General features: G+C 40.4%; 1 protein-coding gene and 1 pseudogene across 1 annotated transcript; one reads left to right on the top strand and one right to left on the bottom strand.

Moving 5' to 3' along the window:
- Positions 1 to 6,498: 6,498 nt before the first annotated feature.
- LOC102961147 lies at positions 6,499 to 7,472 on the top strand (annotated as a pseudogene).
- Positions 7,473 to 13,094: 5,622 nt separating this feature from the next.
- Positions 13,095 to 14,042, bottom strand: LOC102953451 (olfactory receptor 51Q1-like). The gene has a single exon (XM_007092223.2). It carries the CDS (start codon positions 14,040 to 14,042, stop codon positions 13,095 to 13,097), a length of 948 nt encoding a protein of 315 aa, XP_007092285.2.
- Between the last annotated feature and the right edge of the window lie 6,725 nt (positions 14,043 to 20,767).

The following is a 20,767-nucleotide window of genomic DNA, read 5'->3' on the forward strand; positions in this document are numbered from 1 at the left end:
ATTTGACTCACTGCTCTCCAAGAATAACTCAGGGAACCTGGACAAACTGGCAGCTTTGTTGTTAGGAGCAACTAGGGAAAGACATGTCAGTGGAAACCTACCTCTCTCTGATATTCAGAATATCATTTCACATAGCCCATTTATTGCTAGATAGCAAATGGCATAGTATATGTACATGATTAAGCACATCTCTCAGGTGTCCAACTGATTTATTCTTTTCAGAAGTAACTCACCCTGTTTAGTGGGCATAAGACACCTGATCACATAATTCTTGGATCTAGACTATTGGTCTCTAACTGAGTCAAAGCCCATTGTTTTTCCAAATGTTCTGCATGTCTTGGCTTTGATATACTTAGCAATGAGACTCCTAATCTCAAACATTCATCTATTTTTTTTGCTAATATGGAAATAGTTGCTATTTCTAGAGAACTGCACTAAGTGAAATGATGAGCCTTACCCAATCCTCAGTTCAATATGGCAACTCTAGAGAACCTATATGTAAGTCTGTCCAGTTAAATGTTTGATAAATATTTATTAGATGCTATTATTAATAATAACATATATGTAAACATATGTAAAAATATAATAACACAGAGATAATTCCTAACCCAGATGACCATTATCTTGATGAGCTAGTTCTAGATACAGGGGAATAGAGATATATATTTTCAAATAGTAAAATAGTATTAAAGTTCCAGCTTGGCAATATACCACAGATAAGACTAGACTGAAGGAATGTTAAAAATACCAGAATTGACAAATAGTTGGTCATACGTGTGAATGGGGGGGAGGGAGGCAATGCCTGTGACAAGAAGAAAAATGACCTTTCCTGGTTCCAAATAGCTATGAAAGTTTATTTTGGTCACAGTCTAGACATGGGGAAGAGTTCATGGTCCTATGGCCAGCTGAAGAGTAGTACACATGACTCAGGTGACAGGTTTTAAAGTGAATCAGAGAAGATGTTCTTATGAACAGAAGATTGAATACGAAATACTAGGATCATACAAGGTGCCACCCAGTGACTAGTCACTTCCCTTCACATAGAGGGAGCCTATCACTGGGCTTTGTCATGCTGGCATTCAAAGTGGTCTCGGACTCCTGCCCCTACTCTTGCTCATACGAAGGTAAGAATTTTCCAGAACTCCTGGGATTTCTGAGTAGCATGGAAAAAACAAACATGAAACCAGACCTTTAGAGCAGCTTCCAGGTTCATAAATAATCTCTACCAGATCAGCTCAATGGACTGTTTCTTTGTTCATTCATTCATTCATTCATTCATTTATTTTTATTCAATTCAGCTGTGTATCTGAACTGTATAACATTTGTGTCTCTCCTTTCATATTTTATAGACAGTGTGCTCCAGGAGGACAATGATATTATAGGTCTTATTTCTTACTCTATTATAGAAACTGCCACATGGAAAATCCTTAATAAAATACAAGTTTTTGATCAAATGAATAAAACTTAAAGTGACCTATGTTTCTATGTGTCTGTTGGTTTGCTGGTTCTTCTTCTATTTTTTTAATGTTTATTTATTTATTTTGAGAGAGATAGTATGTGTGCATGGGAGGAGTGAGGGGCAGAGAGAGAGGGAGATCGAGAATCCTAAGCAGGCTCGATGCTGTCAGCACAGGGGCTCAAACCTACGAACCTGAACTGTGAGATCATGACCTGAGTTGAAATCAAGAGTTGGATGCTCAGTCGACTGAGCCACCCAGGCACCCCGGCTTTTCTGATTATTTTGCTGAATCTGCATGTCCTCTGAATGTCTCTGTTATTATGCCCTGTAATGTCTTCCAATATTTGGGCATCTAAGTTGTATTCTCATGGAACACCCTCAAAAATATAAATAAGCTCACAACTCTTTATGCCACGATGCATCCTTTCTCTGTACTCTCGGGAATCAACTCAGAGGGATCTAAACTCCATCAAAGGAAATCTTTCTTGACTTTCTCTCTAGGCCCAATGATCCTGGGGCCTTCCATAGCAGACTAATATAAAGGGCATTAGGATAACAATATCTTTTAGAAAGTCTTCAAATGGCTGCATTTGATTGACACCTCCAAAAGTTTCTCTCTTCCCTTTCTGTCCTTCCTTACGTTGCAGAGATGGTATGGAGAGATCTGAGAAAGAGTTCATAAGAAATACAGGACTGGGAAGTCAGTTTCTTTTTGATGGAGGTGAGTTCTATGAAACAGAGCAGAGTTCTGGGATCACGATGGTCCCAGTTGAACACCTCAGCCAAGGGAGTTAGGGTGGGGAAATTTTCCTAATAGAGCAATTTAATGTCCTGCTCTGGTCCTTTTATCCACATATGTTTCACCGTAAAGGCAAAGTCAGTCCTGGGAGTTCTCCAAAAAAAAAAAAAGCAAAAAGGCCATCCTCTCTAACTTTTCTTCCCTACTAGTATGTGATGCTTAAAATTAATCACCTTTCTGGTGACAAGGCTAAACCCAAACAAGGATACAGCTTGAGACCTTGGAGCACCACTGTTCCAAAGCTCCAAAGCTGGGAGAACAAAGAAGGGAGGAGGCAGAAATGGGCCTTGGGGAGGACCTTCTGAAACAAATGCTCCTTGAAACTTGGCTTCTGGGTATGATCTAAAGAGGAGGTATTGAAGCCAAGACTTTGGCCAGGCTTAGGGTTCTAGGGTCACATCTATGGCACCGATGGACAAAAAACTCGTGAATAGGTCAATAAGAAGCTCCAGTGTTTCTTGTCCTGGAAGGCTCAACATAGGGAACAGGTCATGGGTAGGGTATAGAGAGTTGGTTTAATGAAACTTACAGAGAAAGGCAGCAATATGTCAGTCAAGAGGTGATGAGGCATAAGAATATATCCCAAAGACTCCCCTCAAAACTGGGCTCCCAAATAATCTTTTCTTACAGATTTTTGGAATAGGGAAAAGCCAAAATCTGTCTTCCTTACTAGGCAGATGTAATTTGGAAGAAAAAAGCAAAAGACCTGTGGGAATAGAGGCAGATAGCTCTAGAATAATTCAGGACTCTGGGATAGATTATCTATTTCCCTTGTTGCTCTCTTCAGCTATTCGTATGAGCTTCCTCTTGACCCCTGTCAGTGCCACCAGGTATTTACCACCGCCCCCCACCCCGCCACCCAGAGCCTAAATCAGGTTGAGGAGGGGAGGCACTATAATGACCATGGGTATAGACTAACAGAACAACAACAAAAAAAAAAACAGAACAGAAACTTTTGGAGGTGTCAATCAAATGCAGCCATTTGAAGACTTTCTAAAAGATATTGTTATCCTAATGCCCTTTATATTAGTCTGCCAAATAGACCAGCCTCAGATTAAAGCAGAGGCAGACTTTACAGAATCTGACATTAGACACTTTACTTTAAATTGCTGCGTATTCCCAGAAGTGGGCCTATTATCCATCAGGAACTAAGTGTGCAAATTCTGTAACTAAAGGCAGAGTAGAGCTTCTTTGTTCATTCCCTTCTTTATGAGCTATAGGCACTGTAGATTTGCAGGATCTCAAACCCCACACAGATAGACAGCTATAGTGGATCTGGTGCTGGGGTGGTGTGGGTAGGGGAAGGTGGTCACCATTTTTATCAGCAAGGGATGCTGGTAAAAAGGGAAAAAGCTGGATGATTTGGGTAGAAAGCCATTCAGAGCCAGTATTCACTGGTATGAAAGTCAAGAATTTCAGTTCATGGCTTGGGAAAATAGAACTATTATGCACTGAGCCATATAATGAGAATTTGGTGATTAATTTGCATCTACTACTACACACCATGTATGAGAACAGATGGTATCGCTTGGTCTAAATTACATTGTCAGACAGTAGAGAGGATGTCAGAAAATCGGATGATAATAAGAAAGGTTACAAAGCAGACAGGGATTGGGGAAATGAAACAAAAGGGAGAAGGATCCAAAAGCAAGGCAAATGTGAAGTCTGTTATGTGAATGTCTGGGTGGTGTTCCTCCGTGAGAAGTCACATGAGAGAAGACAGACTCAGAGTGTCTTCTTGAAGCCGCCACATTTTTGGATTAGAATGATTAGTTTGGGGAAACAGTTTTTCATCAATCCAAGATCTTAAGGGCTCCCCAGGAGTGGACACCCCCGTGAGTTGATGTATAAACTTTTCAAGGTCATGAGGCAAGAGTTGTAGAGTTACAGTTCTTTGCAGTGGTAAAAATGATTAAAGAAGACCATGTAGGGGACACAAACAAACTTTATTTAACACGTCAGGAAGTGGAGTCTCCACCTGGAGAAATGCAATATGGGAGGGGAGGTGGGAAAGCAGAAGCATTTTATAGGATGAAGAATAGAGAACAAAGAATAAAGAAGAGACAAATATCTTGAGAAAATATCTTGTCTGCAGTCACCTAGGCAGCCTTGTGTGGAGTGAGAAAGCTCAAAGTTGGCTTGGAGTTTGGGGCCTGCCTGACTGGATACACTGCATGTATGGTCAAATGCAGTGTTTACAGGGACTGAAAGTTGTCTAAGTTTGGTGTTACTGATGTGGCACCACTGGGCAGGAGAGCTCCATCTTGTGCCTGGAAAATTATTTCAACAGCACGAAACTATGTCATTGAGTACATATCCTAATTACCAATTAATTGAAAAATGGGGAAAGTAAGATGTTTGTGGACATTCTATTAAAAAATAGGGCACACTGGCCACACATCCAGGCCATGTCTGCTGTATAATAGGTAGGAAGCAGTTATGCTCTCCAGGTGGGTCTTCCCCAGCTGTCTGGCTCCCCCACCCATCTGGGTCTCAGCATGTCAGAGGAAAGAGACCTGGCTAGACTTGTGACAATAGGCAACTCAGACCCATCCCTGCCAAAACCAAGTTTCTTTTTTTGTGTTTTGTTTTTCACATTCTGCTTCTCCCAGCTCTACCGGGACGAAGTTCACCTCACCCCCACTCCCATGTGAAGCCCAAGGTTGCAGGCTTCCCTCAGCCTGGTTGGTGCTTACCAAAGTGCTCCTCCCCTTTTCCTACCCCCCCCCCCATCCTGTCCCAGACACCAGGAACCTTCACTAGCCTCTAACTATTCTCAGTCACTGTCATCTTAAGGCTTCTTAAATCCCTATTATCTTATACCTCTTCTCCAAATGTTTTGAGCAAATTGAAATGACTCAGCATATCTGAGTGTGAGTGATGCTGGCCTTCCTCTGCCAAACAAATTCAGAAGGGCCTTCTGATTAAGCGTAGCCCAAACCCATCACAGAGGCACAGTTTCACCCCACTTACAAAGTCCACTCCCGGATGATACTGCATTTAGTCCTCACAGGTCAAGGGACACTTAATTCTCATTTATTTTTCAGAGGAGGATCACAGGCTGAGGGAGTAGAAGGAGTCTGCCCAAATTTACATGGCTAAAGATTGGAGGAGCTGGAATGTCAGCTAAGGAATTACCTGAAAGTAAGTCTGGAGGTCTCAGAGGCTTCATACAAATATGAGATGAACTCACTCTAGAATATTCTTCTTAATGCTCGTGGTGATATACTGGTATTTACCCATGTCCTAGCTTATCCCAACACTGATAGAAGTATTCACAAAGCATAGATGCTTAAATGTTTTTGAGCTTTACTTTGTGGCAAGAAGGCCACCAGGGTAGCCCTTTGGTATGACTTTTTGAAACCAATAAAACCTCTACAGTCTAATCATTTGTTACTCGCATCTTGAGTTCTCTAACTGCATTGAGCACAAATTATTTCTTCAAGCCCATTCTTGCCTCAGGAATTTCTCCTCTGCTTTTCCCTCAGGGTGAAAATACCCTTCCTTTTTACCTGATTCCCATGTACCTGTCAGATGTTACATGTTCTGGGAAGCTTTCTTTGACCATGCCCAAACCTTGCCAGATTTAATAAAGTAAGCCATGCTCCCACAGAGTTCTGTAAATCTTCTATTATAATTTTCATATTGCTGTTATTCCTCTTTCATTCTCTGAATCTATTTTTTAATATAATTTATTGTCAAATTTGCTTACATACAACACCCAGTGCTCATCCCCACAAGTGCCCTCCTCAATGCCCATCATCCATTTTCCCCTCTCCCCCACCCCTCTATCTACCCTCAGTTTGTTCTTTGTATTTAAGAGTCTCTAATGGTTTGCCTGCCTCCCTCTCTGTTTGTAGCTATTTTCCCCCTTCCCCTCCCCCATGGTCTTCTGTAAAGTTTCTCAAGATCCACATATAAGTGAAAACATATGACCTCTGAATCTACTTCAAGCTATAAGGACAAGAACCAGTTCTATCTCATAAACTACTATATCCATGCTGCCTAGTACATTGCCTGGCACATATGTTAAACACTGATTTGCAGTCGTTGATCGAATTACTTTCCCCCCCCCCATCTCTAAGGCTTTCCTAAGAAAGAATGTTTTATTTCTCTGGAGTCACTACAGTTTAGGGAAGAGCTACAGGAAGTAAAAAAGTAGAAGTGGTTAAAGAAGAATGTCTGAAGACCTAACGTGGTCTTTCCTAAACAGAAGACTCATCCTACTGTAATGCCCATTATGGAACTCAACACCAGGGCCCCAACCTTTCTGCTAACCAGCTTCATGGGCCTGGAAAAGGCTCACCACTGGATCTCTATCCCGTTATCTGTCATCCAGATTGCCATACTTCATGGCAATGGCATTCTCCTATTTCTCATCAGGGTTGGCCATAACCTCCACGAGCCCATGTATTATTTCTTAGCCATGCTGGCAACCACAGACCTCGGGATGACCCTGGTTACAATGCCTACAGTGCTGTGTGCAATGTGGACAAATCATAGGGAAATCAGCCATGGCTCCTGCTTTTGCCAAGCCTGCTTCATCCACACTTTCTCTGTCATAGAGTCTGGGATTTTGCTTGCCAAGGCCTATGATCAGTTTGTTGCCATCCACAACCCACTGAGATATACTTCCATTCTTACCAACACCCAAATGATAAAGATTGGAGTGGGGGTTTTCATGAGGGGATTTACAGTCATCTTGCCTCCAATATTCCCTCTCGATTGGTTTTCCTATTGCAGATCCCATTTCCTCTCTCATGCATTCTGCCTCCACCAGGATGTCATCAAATTAGCCTGTGCTGACATCACCTTCAATTGTCTATATCCTATTGTGATGGTATTTTCTATGGTCCTAATGGACTGCCTGATAATCTTTTGCTTCTATATTTTGATTCTCAAAACTGTCATGAGTATTGCATCTGGAGAGGAGGAGTCCAAGGCCCTCAACAAATGTGCCTCCCACATCTGCTGTATCTTGGTCTTCTATGTCACTGTTTTGGTTTGACATTCATCTACCGATTTGGGAAGAAATGTTCCCCATCTAGTACACATCACAAATAGCTACATCTACTTCCTTTCCCTTCTTTTATGAACCCTGTCATCTGTAGTACTAAAACTAAGCAGATTCGCAGTAGTATTCTCCAGTTCCCATCAAGAACATGGTATTTACTTTCTCCTGTCTGGAAAAGGACTGAGAGATTAAAAACATAATTTGACAGTCATAAATTTCTAAGGAAGACATTAAAATAAATGTACAAATGCCAGAAAAAAAGTATTTCAGATACAACTGGTTTTTTTCTGCCACTCCCCTTTTTTTCCCCATGAGGATGAAAGGAAATAAGTCATGTAAAACACTAAACACAGAGCAAGGTGCTTAGCATAGCTCAATTGATATTCATTTTGTACTTAACTCTCATTCAACTTGCAGCAGCTCTGATGTGACTCTGGGTTCATGGACTCTGAGTGGCATGGTCCAACAAATTGAACACAGATTCCGTTCTTGGTTGTTTTTTCATATGGACTGGACATCCTTACAACCTTGCAACCATTAACTTTTATCTGTTGTGTCCCATGTGTGCACCACCTGCCTTTTCTAGAACTTGTCATCAGTGAAGCAGAGTCTTTCTGAGCTAATTTCCAAATGGTTGCTATTGAACACAGTACACCAAGAAGGCAACTGCACAAGTAAAATAGGAATGCTCTATTTTTACTTAGTGAAGTGAATTCACATCAGCAAGTAAATCAATTCCTGATCTACGGGAAGAAGTTTTATTATGATGATCCTGATGAAAGGAAAAGGTGCTAGTCAGAAATTATATATAACCAGAGCCTCAAGAGGAAATTAATTCAGAGTAGAACTGGACTTGATTGGTACTTGGTATGTATTCCTCACGTGTGCAAAACCAAGGTAACAAAGGGTAGGTTATATGTGTGTAATTATGTAGGAAGAAAGACAAAGAGGAAACACATGTGTTAGGAGCAGGAGAAGGCCTGGGGTGTTGAAAAGGGTTTCATGGCAGGCTGTAGGGATGTTTCACGCACATATCGGGTAAGGAAGGATTCAGATAAGGTCTCATTCTTAATGGTGGCAGGAAGGGTAGTTATAGATTCAATATAAGAAGAAGAAGGAATACATTTGCCAGAGTTCAACAAGCATTATACAGGCAACCTGTATAGAGTAAGATTATTTCCCTAAAGACTGATGAAATCGGGGCCAAATATAAATGAACTTCTGTCTTCTGCACATTCCCTTGCCCTTGATCGCCAAAGAAGAACTTCCCAGAATCCCTGGAATTTTGGGTAATATGGAGGCAAGCCAAATGTGCAAATGTGGGACTCTGGCAAATGCTCTGGTGCAATTTACAAGCTATGTAATGTGCCATGTGTGTGTATCAGGCACATGGATGAGCATACCTTCGTATTTAGGAGCACCTGCCACACTTGAAATTTCCTCCTTCTTCCTCCTCCCTTACTGGACTATGAAAACCACTGTAACCTAGCTTTAAGCACAATGCTTTGAGTAGAGTAGGAGCTTAATAAAATGTTCTTTATTAAATTGAATAATAAACGAGGAGTGGATGATGTTCTTGTGTCTCTCTGGTTTTTTTTTAATCCTGCATCATTATATATAGACAGTTTACATGTAGAGGTAGAGATAGAAGTTTCTGTATTTGGGGCATCCCACTAAGCTGTTTGCACACCACTATGTGACAGGAGACTCCTGAAAGTGAATAATCAAAGTCTCCTGTGTACAAGGTCTGCCCGTTCCTTCCCGGGCACATTGTCTGAGTACACTGAGGCCAACCTCATAGGACACCTTTCTCAACTTCCCTAACTTTCCATTGATGAATTTTCTTTTGAATGTAGATATATGAAATGTTGATTTTTAGTGAACAATTTTCAATCATTGGGGTCTCCATGTTTTCCTAAGAGTTGCAGGATACCCAAGGGGAGAAAAAAGAGGAAAAAAATACAGAAGAGGAGTCTATAAGGGGTTTCTCAAGCTATGGCTGGTTCTTCACCTCCTTGTCATAGCAGCCTACTCAAAGCCAATTACAAAAATGATGTATTTTTAATAACCTTGAATTCCAGCCACAGTTGATTACATCTGACAAGGAATATTTTTTTTTCTTTTTATTCTTTGAAGGAGAGAAAGAGTGAGCAGAGGAGGGAAAGCAAGAGAGGGAGAGAGGGAGACAGGGAAAATCCCAAGCAGGTCTGCATTATCAGCGCAGAGCCCGATGTGGGCCTTGAACTCACAAACCATGAGATCATGACCTGAGCCGAAATCAAGAGTCAGACACTTAACCAACTGAGCCACGCAGGTGCCGCAGAACATTTCTTTTTTATCTGGGAAGGAGTTATATAGACATTTAGTTCATTAGTGACAGGAACTGAGCCACAATTGAAAATAAAGTCTTTACTATGTATCAGAAGTCCATGGAAGTATCTAGCTAACTGAAGGACTGGTGGTCACTGAGTAACAGGTCCTGCGCCTTGAGAGCCGTGTTATTAGAGTATCATTGGTGTTTACCAGCTATGGAAACCATGAAATTAGAGCGTAGGGTAATGCCAAAGACAAAACTATGCCAGGCTGGTTCCATCCCAGCAATAAGTTGCCAGCATTATCTTATCCACCCACCCACCCCCCGCCTTGGGGAATAAGGAAGAATAAGATCAAGCATGTGGTAGAAAATACTGTGAAGAGATGCATTTAGATAGAGATAGAACAACCCAGTCAGTATTCTGCGGTACCAGTCAGCAAATTTCTTCTCCTTTATACACAGCCATGGATATGGTTTTACTACCCCAAAGACGTTCTCCCATAAAGAATATTCACACATTAAACCATAGTGAGATACACACGTCACCCTGTCGCCTGACAGGGCTCTAGGTGTGATGGACTACTGTCTTCACACTATTCTGGGTACATTAAGGCACTGGTGAGGCTGAACATTGCAATAAAATGCACTCATGTGAATTTAACACAACCTGATACATTATGCAGTAATGTTTTTAAAAATCTTTAGATAGAACCTTTGAGTATCAGGGTTTGGTGCAGATATCACCTCCACTTCAAACGACATTCTCAACAGTGTCATAGATGTCATTCATCTAACGTCATATACTGTCATACCTACTGGCTTGAAGGCAGGATGAAGATTATGTCCCTAGCCATTCTTAGAGGGTCTCTGCCTGCCTCTCAGGGGATGTGAAAACCTGACTGTGGCCAGAGAGGCACGACTGTAAGCTGGAGAGGGGGGCCCAGGCTCATCAATAGCACTGGGAATCACACACGTTGAAGCACCAGCAAGTGCCAGTTAGAGAGGGACTTAGGGTCAGTCATCCAGCCACGGAGGAGCCAGGCAATCAGTTATTTGTGAGGGCTGGCTGGTGACGCAAGGGCCCCTGAGGGACACACGTTGCTCGTCCAGCTTTATGCTTAGGATCGAGTGACTTAGAGGTGAGCCCAAGTGGACAAGATGAGGAGAGACAAGCCTCCAGTAGGAAGAGAAGGTTGGTGGAACAGATAGGAAAGAAAATGAGTGAAAGATAGGTAGAAGACAAAGGAGAGAGGGCCAGGGAGACAGGGGTGAGGGTCAGAAAGGGAACCCAAGGGGAGGTCTCAAAGGAAACCAGGGTGTTCCCCTGGGACCCTAGTTCAGGGAAATCATTCTTCATCAGTGACTCATCCTTACCTGTCCCCAGGCAGGAGTCCCCATGCATGCAGGGTTGAGAGGTCTGAGGTGGGGGTACTATCTGAGCCATGAGACAACAGGAATCAATTGCTCAGCCCCTCCCTGGACTTGGAGTCTTATCTCTCAGGCACAAGCCTTCTGCTCTCCAACCATTCCCCTCCCAAGCTTTGCAAATACTGCCTCCTGCCCCTATAGTGAAAGACCCAGGATACAGCCTCTAGGAACGGGGCAAAGGGCTGTCCCTCAAGGCTCCTTACAGCTCAGATGGAAGAGAAGCTCTGCCACATGCACCTTGCAAAGTCACGTAACCCTGAGTCTTAGTTATTTCACTGTTAGCTAGAATAAAACCATTTTCAACACACGGTGTTTTTTTTTTTTAATTTTTTAATGTTTATTTATTTTTGAGAGAGAGAGAGAGAGAGAGAGAAAGAGACAGAGTGCAAGCAGGGAGGGGCAGAGAGAGAGGGAGACACAGAATCCAAAGCAGGCTCCAGGCTCTGAGCTGTCAGCATGGAGCCCAATGTGGGGCTTGAACTCATGAACCCTGAGATCATGACCCAAGCTGAAGTTGGACACTTAACCAACTGAACCATACAGGTGCCCTGATTTTTTTTAACATTTATTCATTTTTGAGAGACAGAGAGACAGAGCATGAGTGAGGAAGGGGCAGAGCGAGAGGGAGACACAAAATCAGAAGTGGGGTCTAGGCTCTGACCTGTCAGCACGGAGCCTGACACGGGGCTCAAACTTAGGAACCATGAGATCATGACCTGAGCGGAAGTCAGACACTTAACCGACTGAGCCACCCAGACGCCCCTCGACAGAGGTTTTGGAAGTTACAATGAAAAAAAATTCTTCTGACATCCTGGTACATCAGAATAGAGACACTGGCACAATATATGCATTTAAATATATGTAAGCATTCTGCCATCTTGACAAAGACAAGGCATTTCCTAGTCCTTACTCAGCAGTTAGAAGGAAGTCACACATTTCCCAAAGTTTTACTTCACCAAGGAGAAACTGCCCCTCTTTCAATTACACCTCACAAGTAACCCAAGCTTCACTTGGGCCCTTTGCTCCCAAGGGAGCCCCCAGCTCACTCACAGCTCCCATGGCTCTTCAAAGGGAGGTCTGGAATCACATTAGTGCATAATCTGCATGTCCAGAATAGTGGACTAAGCATTACAATTATTGTAAATTTCAGGTGTGTAATAAACACAATAAAAACTACAGATGTTGGGAAAGCTCTTGACTTTCCAGTTATATCCTGCTCACTTTTTTCAACATGTTCAATGGCAAGAATTTGTTCTTAGCTACATTATTTTCATCAGGGACCAGAACCAATGATATAAACCTTATATGAAAACAATCAGGCTAGAAGAAATTGTAAATGACTCATTCCACCAAAGCCTAAGAGAGTCTTTCAGGAGCATTGATCATATTATCACCTCCCAAACAATGTGATCCAGGGAGATGAGATTTAATTATAAAGAATCTTTTTACCCAGAGAGAGCAGAAGATGATAAAGCCAGAAGCAGTGAAAAACATGTCTGACAGAGGACTCTATGGTTACAATCAGGGAAGACATGAACTCATGTTAACTGATAGATAAAAATACTATCGGTTAAATAGAATTAAGAATTTAAATATTTCATGAGTAAACTCAAGCAAAGAGAAGGAGCTAAGAATTACAGCTTTGAGGAATTTGGCAGGCAAAAATCTCATGTAAATGGGGCAGCTACATAATGGGTAGATGTTTCAGCTTAGTTTAAGTTACAAATTCAGGGAGCATAATAATATATGTACCTCAATTCCTGCTTCGTGATTCATACACGACTGGACACCCAAACCAAAAACTTTCCAAGTTTCCCAAGTTCTTTTTCTTTTTAATTTTTAAAAATAATTATTTTAGAGAGAGCAAGAGAGCAGGGGAGAAGGGCAGAGGGGAGAGAGAGAATCTCAAGCAGGCTCCATGCTCAGTGCAGAGCCCCATATCAGGGCTCGATCCCATGACCTTGGCATCATGATCGGAGCCAAAATCAAGAGTCAGACGCTCAACTGACTGAGCCACCCAGGTGCCTCACCCAAGTTCTCTTTTATAAGCGATAATACCCAAAACCTACTTCTCAACACTCTAGTGCAATTGTCTATGAGAAACGAGGTGAAAAATTCTTTGACGGATCTGTTTTGTTTTAATACTATAGATAATAGGGTTCATCACAGGAGGTGCTAGTAGATAGATGTTGGCCAGGATGACATGTACAATTGGAGGGGCATGCTTGGCAAAGCGGTGAGTCATGGAAAGTCCCACCAAGGGCACATAGAGGACCAGAACAGCCAGAATGTGGGACAGACAGTTATTGAGAGCCTGGAAACTTTCACCCTGGGAGCTGATTCTCAAGACACTTCTCAGAATGAGTGCATAGGAGACCACAATGAGCAGGGGGTCCAATGTAGTAAAGACCAGAGCTATAGCAAATCCATACCAATTATTGATAGTGGTATCAGCACACACCAGGCGAATCATGTCTTGATGAAGGCAGTAGGAGTGGGAAAGATGGTGGGAGCCACAAAATGGAAGCCGTTTCAGTAGGAATAATGCAGGAAGAACAGTCAGAACACAGCGGAAAATGATGGCTATCCCTATTCTGCTGATGACCCGGTTGGTAAGGATGGAGACATAATGGAGGGGGCGGCAGATGGCCACATAGCGGTCAAAGGACATGGCCAACAACACGGAAGATTCCATAAAAGAGAATCCATGGAGGAAGAAGAACTGGGCAAAACAAGCCTCAAAGCTGATCTCTGAGGCATTAAACCAGAGGAGTCCCATGACTGTAGGCAAAGTGGTGAGGGTAAGCCCCAGGTCTGTTAGAGCCAAAATAGAGAGGAACAAGTACATGGGCTCTTGTAGGGAGGGCTCTATCCTGATGACAGCCAGGATGGTGATATTGCCCACAATGGAGACCGTGTAGAGACAACAGAAGGGGATGGAAATCCAGCCATGGGAAACCTCAAAGCCAGGGATGCCCATGAGGATGAAGAAGAAGGGGACTTGAGTGGAGTTAGTAACCCAAAACATGACTGGAAGAGGCAGCCTCAAGACCAGAGCTCTTTCCCAAATCTGTGAAAAGTGGACAACATAAGGATTGAAATAAATAGTCTATGACTATCCGAAGTCACTCTGTGATAGATCATCAAGTAAGACCTGGGGAAAGAGAGTTATCTGGGCAATGAGTTTACAAATGTTTTATCAGTTTTGCTTGTTTTAGCTCTTACTTTGCCATCTCTTGTCAACCACTGAGTTGACAGCATGAAGTTCTCATTAGTTTTAACCCAAAGACTTCTTTATACGTCCAGAAGGCAGTTATGCCTTCGCAGCAGAAGGTATAAGGGTACATTATGGCCATTGGAAAGAATAACTGTGGAGAAGAGATTACTGTAGGACACCTTTGGATGGCATGGGGCTAGGAGAAAAAAAGAGAGAGCCGAGACCAGTAAATGTAAAAAAACGATTCCAATATGCTTATTGACTCTTTTGAACCAAGTGAACAATAAAGAGAGACTTGAACTGAGGTAACAGAGTGGGGAAAGATAATGCCTGTCTTCAGAGCCTAGGATTCCTGAGACAGAACTTTTAGAGGCCATATGGTGCAAGGACTCTGTTGGAAAGGACCTTCCATGAGCGAAATGGGTAAAACTTGGGTGCTCAGATATCTGTCAAAAGAACCTATATTAGAAGACTAGGCCTAGGAAGCACTTTCTTGGAAAGAATACAACAATAATAGTAGGAACATCTCCACAGGAACAGCCTAATAGCATTGGAATAAGACAAAATACCCTCTTGGTGCATAAAGCAGTTGGATCCATTGGATCAGCCAGTAGATTTCTGGGAAGCTGTTTAAGTTCATATTGATGGATGTGAAAGGGAGCAGAATCTGCCACCCCAAAATATGCCTGTTTGGCTTAACGATTATCTTGAGTTGATTATTTCTAAGAAACAGCAGACCTAGAACAAAAGCTGAGTAGGTGTTACCTTTCTGATCCTTACGCTGACCAGTAAGAGACATTTGCATTTATAGTGGAGATCTGGAAGAGGAGGAGGAGTAAATCTTTGGAAATTCTTAACAATCTCTTCTCCACAACTATTCTTTCCAATGGCTATAACACACCCTTCACTTTCCTGCTGCAAAGACATACTGTTATGCATGACAACCATTCCCTTCTTTACTGTGCTTTTCCTGGGAACTTCCCACTAGAAGCCCTCCTTCCTACCCATCCAGCCCCCAACGTTTTTCTTCATCTTTATCCTAAGAAGGCATTCAAGGTGATGGTTTGGACCATTTCAAGGAGTTACTCACTTTTATTGGGTATGTCCCAGGTAGACTGGAGGTATATATGTTATTAAAATTTTAATCATTTGTCTCCAATTAATCTTTTATTATAGGGAGTCCTCAGCCAAAAACCTAGAAAGGTAAAGGAAAATTATTTTTCCTCTCTTACAGTGGTTTGGATAAGCTATTTCATCTTTTTGTTGTTGTTTTGTTTTGTTTGTTTTTAACATTGCTGTATGGTGAACCTTCCTTGTGCTTTCTCTAACTTTGCTCTTAATAAACTCAAAATATCTTGCTCTTTTTGTCCACCACCAAAAAATGGAAACCGTTACTTGGGAATCCTCTTGCGACTGAGGGTGATCATAGGTGTTATCTTATCCATTGGGAAGACTGACAGATTGAGGAAGCAGAAGAGAATAGGAATGGAGGAAATCCTGGGCTATGGAAACCAGAATCTCTTCCTATTGATCTATCGCTACCCTGCCTCCATAATGGCTTCAGAGCTCTGGCAGCTTTTTCATCATTCATGATGAGGGAGCATAAGGCAAGCTGAAGGCAAAGTAGAAGCTAACAACACGTCCCACACACACCCAGGTGGGATGTGTGTGACATGCCTCAGGCACTCCTGGCTGCCCAAGAACAAAGGAAAGGACAGAAAACAAATGGTTCAACTGATAAAGTTTCCATCAGTTTACAAACATCTTAGTAAATTACAAGAAAAAGGCAATCTTATCAATAGCCTAATCTCCAGGAACTCCCTACTGTGTTAATGATAATGATTTGCTAGAGGGAAAAAAAAAACAACAACCTTAGTTTAACAAAAGCTAGGCCTCCAGTAATCTGTGAGTCTTCTTTAGCATATGAAAATCGCTTTGGAAACTTCCCCTTGAATTTATCTCCCCCAGCTCCATATTATATAACCAGGCACCCTTCACAACCTCAGTACAGCTTTTTCTGCCCACAGGTCCTATCCCATGCTTTAATAAAATCACCCTGTGTGCACCAAAGACATCTCAAGAATTCTTTCTTGGCTGTCAGCTCTGGACCCCACTATCACTCGGAGAGCCATCATTAAGAGACTCTTTTTTTGGTGCACTTTCTCCAGAAGTAACATTACCCATAGAAAGTTCCCATCAGCAATCTGTGCCCTGGCACAATACCATAATCTAGTTTTAGCTCATGTCCCTCAAGCTCCGGGAGCCTCACCCTTCCTTCCTCCAGCTTGGTAGTGACATGTATCTTTATATCCATAAGTCTTCCTGCTCACCCTCACTTTCTATACCATCTTTCTGGTAATTCATGGCCATGTACATCACCTGTGTCTGTTAGCCAGATGCCTTGGTTTTTCCATAGAAGGGCTTTCCCTGCTGAGCAGAAGCTCAGCTTTGTATAGACTTCTATAGGTCCTCCGGGAAAGAAGTAGCCCTTGGGGCTCACAAGAGTCCAAGGTACAGAAGAAAGAAAGATTTGTGTGACATAGTATGCTGTGGACCACACCTAGTTAAGGGACACGAGGTGCATACACATTCCAAGCTGATTTTCCAAGAACAACCTGAGCAACCTCAAGACCAAACCTAACCAACCAAATAAACAAAAAGCTCTGTGTAGTTTCTCTAGAGATACCTGAAGGAGAATTTCTGAGATTCTTTTGACAGAAATTATTGGGAGGAAATTCTTTTTATGAAGTATTTACCAAATGAAACACTGGAGCAGGAACTTTCCAGCACTCTTCTCCATTACACACTGTGGTGGGGTTTTTTTGTTTTTATTTGTTTTGTTTTTGTTTTTTTTGTTGTTGTTATTTACCATTGATCATAAAGATAAATAAACTTAGAGCCAGAAAAGTACAATGATAAAAGATGGAATTAAGGATGAGGTAATTTAATTTATTCTCTACCAGAACAATATTAGTATTTTTCCTTACAAAATATTTTCAAAATTTTTATATCCTTTTCCCCATTATGCTCAGTAATCCTTCCTTTTTTTAAAAGAAGCACAAATATTGCATTTTCCTACCTAAGTGGTTGTAAGTTAGGCTAATTTGGATTCAAACCCTAATTTTAATACTCACGAATTGTGTGACTCTGGTCTGGTGACTTAAACTTTCTTTGCCTTATTTTACTTTCAGTATGTCAAGGATAATAATCCTGTTTGGGAAAGTGCTGAAGACACTTCTTGGTACTTATCAAGGCCTAAATAATCGTTAGCTATAAATACTAATTGTACTAATAGCAGACTGCTATAATAGTCATTGTTATATTATTACTATTATTATTATTACTAATATTATTATCATTAACATTATTATTAGTCTCCCTACTTTCAAGGATGCAGTTATTTTAACTATTTTCTTCAATCTGTCTTTTTTCCTAACCTGCAGGCATGGCACCAAGATCTTGATAAGAAAATTAGATTATTAGGAATGTGTTCTTGTTAGCAACTTAAACATTGTTCGAGGATCCTCATGTTTGTTCTCAGAAATGTTGGCAAACCTATCTTACTTAACTCTTTAATGCCAGGAACATTGTTGTATCTTGGTAACGCATAAACCAAAATGACACACTTTTCCCAGAAAGAGTAGACAAAACACTAAGGCGTAAGAAGGAAGCCAAAGGAAATGTGTTATCAGTACTTTTAAGCAAAGGGAGCAAAGAAAGATGAGATGTATATTTCTAATGATATTTCAAATCCATAGTATTACTTCAAAATAAGCTCTCTCCCAACAGATACTACAAAAGACCGAAAAATACACATTTTGACTAGTATGCCATTGACTTGCATTTTAGAAAAGAGTTGAGCTCTGACACTAAACCTCTATTCAAATTCGGACTCTCATCCACCAGCTAGAGATCTTGAGCTATTTAGTGAGACACACTGTCCTTCCACACCCCAACTCCCAAGTGTTTCCCAAACTGTTGAAGAATTTTACTCTTCCACAAGCAACATCTGGGAGTTCCAAGTGTTCCACATCCATAACAACATATGGTACTATGTTGTCTTAACTGTAGTCATCCTGGTGTCTAGAAGTCATTTTATGGTGGTTTAAATTGGCTTTTCCTTAATGACTAATAATTTGATCATCTTTTCATATGTTTCTTAGACATTAGCATATCTTCTGTGAAAATACTTACCTTAAAAGTTTGCCTGCTTTCATTGGACTGTCTTCTCATTATTGAGGTATAAGAATTCTCTATTCAATATGGATCCAAGCCTTTTTCAAATGTACATAATTTTTTTTTCAATCTCTGGATTGACTTTATTTCCTTAACAGAGTCTTGTGAAGGGCAGACTTTGTTAATTTTAATGAAGTTTAATTTATTAATTCATTTTTTTTTCTTAATATAGATCATAAAGATTTTTTTTTCCTATATTTTCTCCTCGATGTTTTACAGTTTAGATATATTTTTATTATGTACACCTAGGTCTTTGCTGTGTTAAATGAACTTTTGTGTAAGGTATGAGATAAGGTCAAAGCTAATTTTATTTTTGTATAAATATACAGATGGACCAGCACCATTTATTGAAAATATTATTCTTTATTACAAAAATAGTTGGTTACTTTGTCAAATATCAATAATTGAGTTATGTGAAGATCAGTTTGTGAACTCTCTCATCTGTTTTATTGATGTGCTTGTCTCTCATTATGATTATTTGGCACTATTTTACTGAAGATTTACGGTAAGTATTGAAATTAAGTAGTATATGAGGTGTACAAAACTGTTCGTTATTTGTAAGGTGTTTAGCTAATCCAGATCTTTTGCATTTCTATAAAAAATGTGAAAAATCTATGGAATTCTACAAAAAAAAAATGCTAAGAATTTTTTTTCCCCTTACCTTCCAAATGAATGTGCTAAGGTCTTATTCTTTTTTTTATTGTTACTGGATTCACTTACTATTATTTTGTTAAGACCTTAAAAACAAACAAACAAAAATAAACAAACAAAAACTGTTCATGGATGGAAAATATAAGGTAGTAATTTTCTTTCCTCAGCAAAATCTTTGCACTGTTTTAGAATCAGAAATGTGTTGACCCAGTGTTGGTATGTTTCTTTTTTATCTATCATAATATAATTTCATGTATAGCCTAATTTAATCTTTGTATCACTGTTCAGATATGCTTTACCTCTACTTATATGATAATTACACAATATTTTGTTATTATTTTGGTTTAATATCAATTGTGTTTTAATGAATTCAATAGAGAGAAAATTTTCACTAAAAATCTATATGAAGAGATTTTATTTCCACCACATCACAAATGAAATCGCACATTTTTTCCTTTGACCCCTGTTGTTTCTGAAGAAAAGTCGTACAACATTCTTTTCATAGTTTCTTTGTATGCAACGTGTTTTTTAATATTCATTCACCTGTATGTTTTCTTTAATTGACCTTGCTCCATATTTGCTGAGCATCTGAATTCATGGGTATCCTTTAGTTATAATATTTAAAAACTTCAGGCAATAATTCTTCAAAAATTTTTGATCCTTTTTCCTCTCTTCTTCCCTTCTAATACACCAATTGCACATGTGGTCGACATCTTGATCTACCATCTCTGGGAGTCTTTTAATTAAAAAAAAAATCTTTTTGTTTCATTCAGTGCTTCTGTTTGGATGATTAATATTGATGCATTTTTGAGTTCAGTTACCCTTTCTCCTATGCTGTCCAATCTACTCTGGATCCCATCCAATAATATTTTGATTTTAGTATTTTATTTTTCTCTAGTTGGATTCTCATTTATTTTTTCATACTTTCCAAATATTTCCTGAAATTTCTAATCTCATCCACATCTAAATTCCTCATCTTGTCTTATCCAAAGTGGAGGTACATTGGGAAAAAGACAAACAGCGTTAGCTTAATGGAAGATGAAGGGTAAATTTCAGTCAAACTTTTTGAGAGAACACTTCTAGGCTAGGAGAAAACCCAAGAATATTCTTCAAATACCATTCAAAATGACTCTCTTCTGGGTTGAAGCTAGAGGCAGAGAGCACAACTGGATATAGCCCGTCAAAACTGAAAAGAACAGATGGTCACCATTCCAAGATTCTATTGGAGGCCACTTGCGGCATCTCTTTTCTCTGTTGTCCTTTGGTATCTACAGAATAAATAGGTTTTGAAAGGTCTTGTGTCTCCTCTCCTATTCTGGTTGTTGGAAGGAGAGGATATTCTTTATGTACTGGAATTACAAGTAGAGAGATGTGGATAGACCAGAAACCAGAGAAGGCTTGGTCTGACCATCTACTGCTAGGAAGCTCTCATAAGAACTGTCAGTCTGCTGAGTAGTTCAAAGAAGGCCACTCTCTTGTTTCCACAGCTTTGTTTTATACTAAATGTGTCTAAACAGGGATGATGTAACAAAAATACCTCTGTAGACTTTGAGGTTCATGAGAGTAGAGACCCTACCATTTATCCACTGCTCTGTCCTAAAGCCTTGTGCCTGGCACATAGTAGGTTCTTAATACATATTTGGAGGATA

The sequence above is a fragment of the Panthera tigris genome, chromosome D1, assembly GCF_018350195.1.
Source record: "Panthera tigris isolate Pti1 chromosome D1, P.tigris_Pti1_mat1.1, whole genome shotgun sequence".
NCBI classification, from domain to species: Eukaryota; Metazoa; Chordata; class Mammalia; order Carnivora; family Felidae; genus Panthera; species Panthera tigris.

Coding starts and splice junctions, on each gene's coding strand:
- LOC102953451 (XM_007092223.2), bottom strand. CDS start 14,042: ATGTTTTGGGTTACTAACTCCACTCAAGTCCCCTTCTTCTTCATCCTC.